General features: G+C 44.9%; 1 protein-coding gene across 1 annotated transcript in view; it reads right to left on the bottom strand.

The window, feature by feature from the left end:
• Window positions 1–1,041: 1,041 nt before the first annotated feature.
• LOC119381775 (Down syndrome cell adhesion molecule-like protein Dscam2) overlaps window positions 1,042–2,291 on the bottom strand; it is a 194,016-nt gene continuing 192,766 nt past the window's right edge. The window contains 1 exon segment of the mRNA XM_049412891.1: window positions 1,042–1,049. Within this exon segment, the coding sequence (XP_049268848.1) occupies window positions 1,042–1,049 (8 nt within the window).

Below are 2,291 nucleotides of genomic sequence, written 5' to 3'. Positions count from 1 at the left end.
CCCCCCCCCCGAAAAAATTTCTGGCTACGCCCCTGTTCTAAACAATAAAGAACAGTAATGACACTCATACAGCTATTAACCAGAATGGAACTACTTGTGGCTGAGGCCCTTATTGCCTCAATCAAATTGCGTGACCACCACTCTGCCACGGTTCCCTCACTTTAAACCCGAGTACTTTAGGTCTTGTTATGATATTTTTCTGGGTGGACACAGCATGTTCCGGTTACTAATTAGTATGTCAGTGTCACATCGTTTTCATGCTAGATACATGAAGACTGGTAAAACACAACGCCCCGTACCTTTGGAAACAAAAATAGATGAAAACAAGTAGCGTTGACGCTAAAGCGTACTGATGATAGTACGATTGCAAGGATATTCCAACCACAGGCTGCATTTTTAAGGAAATTACGCCTGGAAGGCACTGCTGCTTTCTACATCTTTATTTCCATGTCTCGCTACGCTGAATTCTTTATCTTTGAAATATTTGAAAGCGCAAAGTAGAATGAGAGGAACGTGCGCAGTTTTGCAGTGACCCAATAAACGTGGCGAATAACCTGGACATCACTCACCCAACAAAACCCTCACCTCCCAGTAAAAGGGCTCACGAGTTCTCGAACACGTGCCGGGGTGAAGCGAAGGTTACAAAAAAAAAAATTAACGTATAAGCCGTGGTAGCGACGTGAACGTCACATTTGGGGCAAAAATGACGGCATGTCCCGTTCTCCGACAGCGTGCCATGTTTAATTTTCTGTCTGGTACAGAGAGCAGCAGGACAGACGAAAGTTCAGCGCGCACGACACGTGATACTCGCTTTTCTACTTAGGCTGCCAAAATGATGAAAACGTGGAGTGCATGGACACGGCTTCTACAACCTAGCCTACTTGAAATTCACGTAGCTTCACAGAGAGTTGTTAATGCCGTAGGCTACCAGCGCATACGCAAGAACCCATGACAGTACGCTTATTCGTGCTCTAATCAGTCCTGCCAGTTCTAGCTGTAAGGAATTCCAAAATTCGAAAGTGACACTTTGGAGAGATTGGGCTAATAGGCTGCATAGGGTATGAAGAGCAAGAAGATTCAAGAGGACGGGAGAGAATAAACGTGAACAGAGTATTAGAAATTATATTCATATCAAGCATGAAGAAGAGGACTTTTCATCTCAAGTAATCGAAGTGAAAAAGATGGCTGCATCAATTTCAATTTTTTTCGTAGTCGTACCCATAGAAATGGCTGCATGTAGAGCCGCCCATCCGAATGAAGAGTTCACTTTTTCGACTGCCTATTAAAAGCAAGACTTTCAATAATTTGGGGTCCGAAGAGTTTGTCACACAGGTACCATTCATACGGTCGCTTCGTGTTCGTCTTCGAATATGCTGGAAATTGCTTCTATAATCTATCCGCTGGAAAAGGCCGCTGGTGTGTCATTTCGTCTCTCTGGCAATAGAGCACGAGCTCCTATTTTTTTTTTATAAATACGACTTGGCCGATGTCTAGCCTGGAGGGCCTCATCTCTAGGCACTATACATACCGGAACAACCTAATGCCATCAAAGTTCGCTTCAGAATTCTCTACAAATTCCACAGAGTGGAGCGAATAGCTGTACGGGACGCGCTCAGACACGGAACATATCAGTCCGCTCGGAATTCTTCAGTCAAGAGTGCTAAGAGGCAATTACACGTTTCAAATTTTCGAGGCTCACGGCAGCTGACAGCCACGAAAGCAGCAGCAGACTTTCCACGGTGGCGACGGTATAGTGTTACGCCGCTCAAGCACGGGCCGTGCTCTGACACTGTGTCTGGCTTTAAGCTTCTTTTTTTTTTTTTTAAACGTATTTTTCCGACGGGCTTCACCGCTCAACCATATGCAACGCTGTGCGACAAGTACAAGCGTAGAGCGAAAAGCGAAGCGATTCTAATGTGGTTTTTGTACGTTTATGTATTTTTAGTACGGTAGGTCGAACGATATACTGAACATAAAACACGAAGCGACAGCCGGGAGACGACTGCAAGAAAGTGCGCAGCGCACGGAAAATTCTTTCGCAAGAGCGCAGAAGTACGTTTTTTTCCGTTCAACTGTTCAAAACATTTCTTTTCGTCGTACCTTTTACAGCTTGCCCGAATCGGTTCTATCCGGATGTTTCCTTTACACCCCTTCTGTTATGTCAGAGTCGGCCGCATTGCAATGTTCATTCAGATGGCGTTCATGATCATTCCAGTAAGGAATCACCAGCCGATTCGCGCTCGGCACCTTATTTTTATTTTTGAAAAGTCAAGATCTGCTCCACATCGTCG

This window comes from Rhipicephalus sanguineus, chromosome 2 (genome assembly GCF_013339695.2).
Source record: "Rhipicephalus sanguineus isolate Rsan-2018 chromosome 2, BIME_Rsan_1.4, whole genome shotgun sequence".
In the NCBI taxonomy this organism is placed as follows: Eukaryota; Metazoa; Arthropoda; class Arachnida; order Ixodida; family Ixodidae; genus Rhipicephalus; species Rhipicephalus sanguineus.
This window is presented reverse-complemented; position numbering and strand designations above follow the sequence as displayed.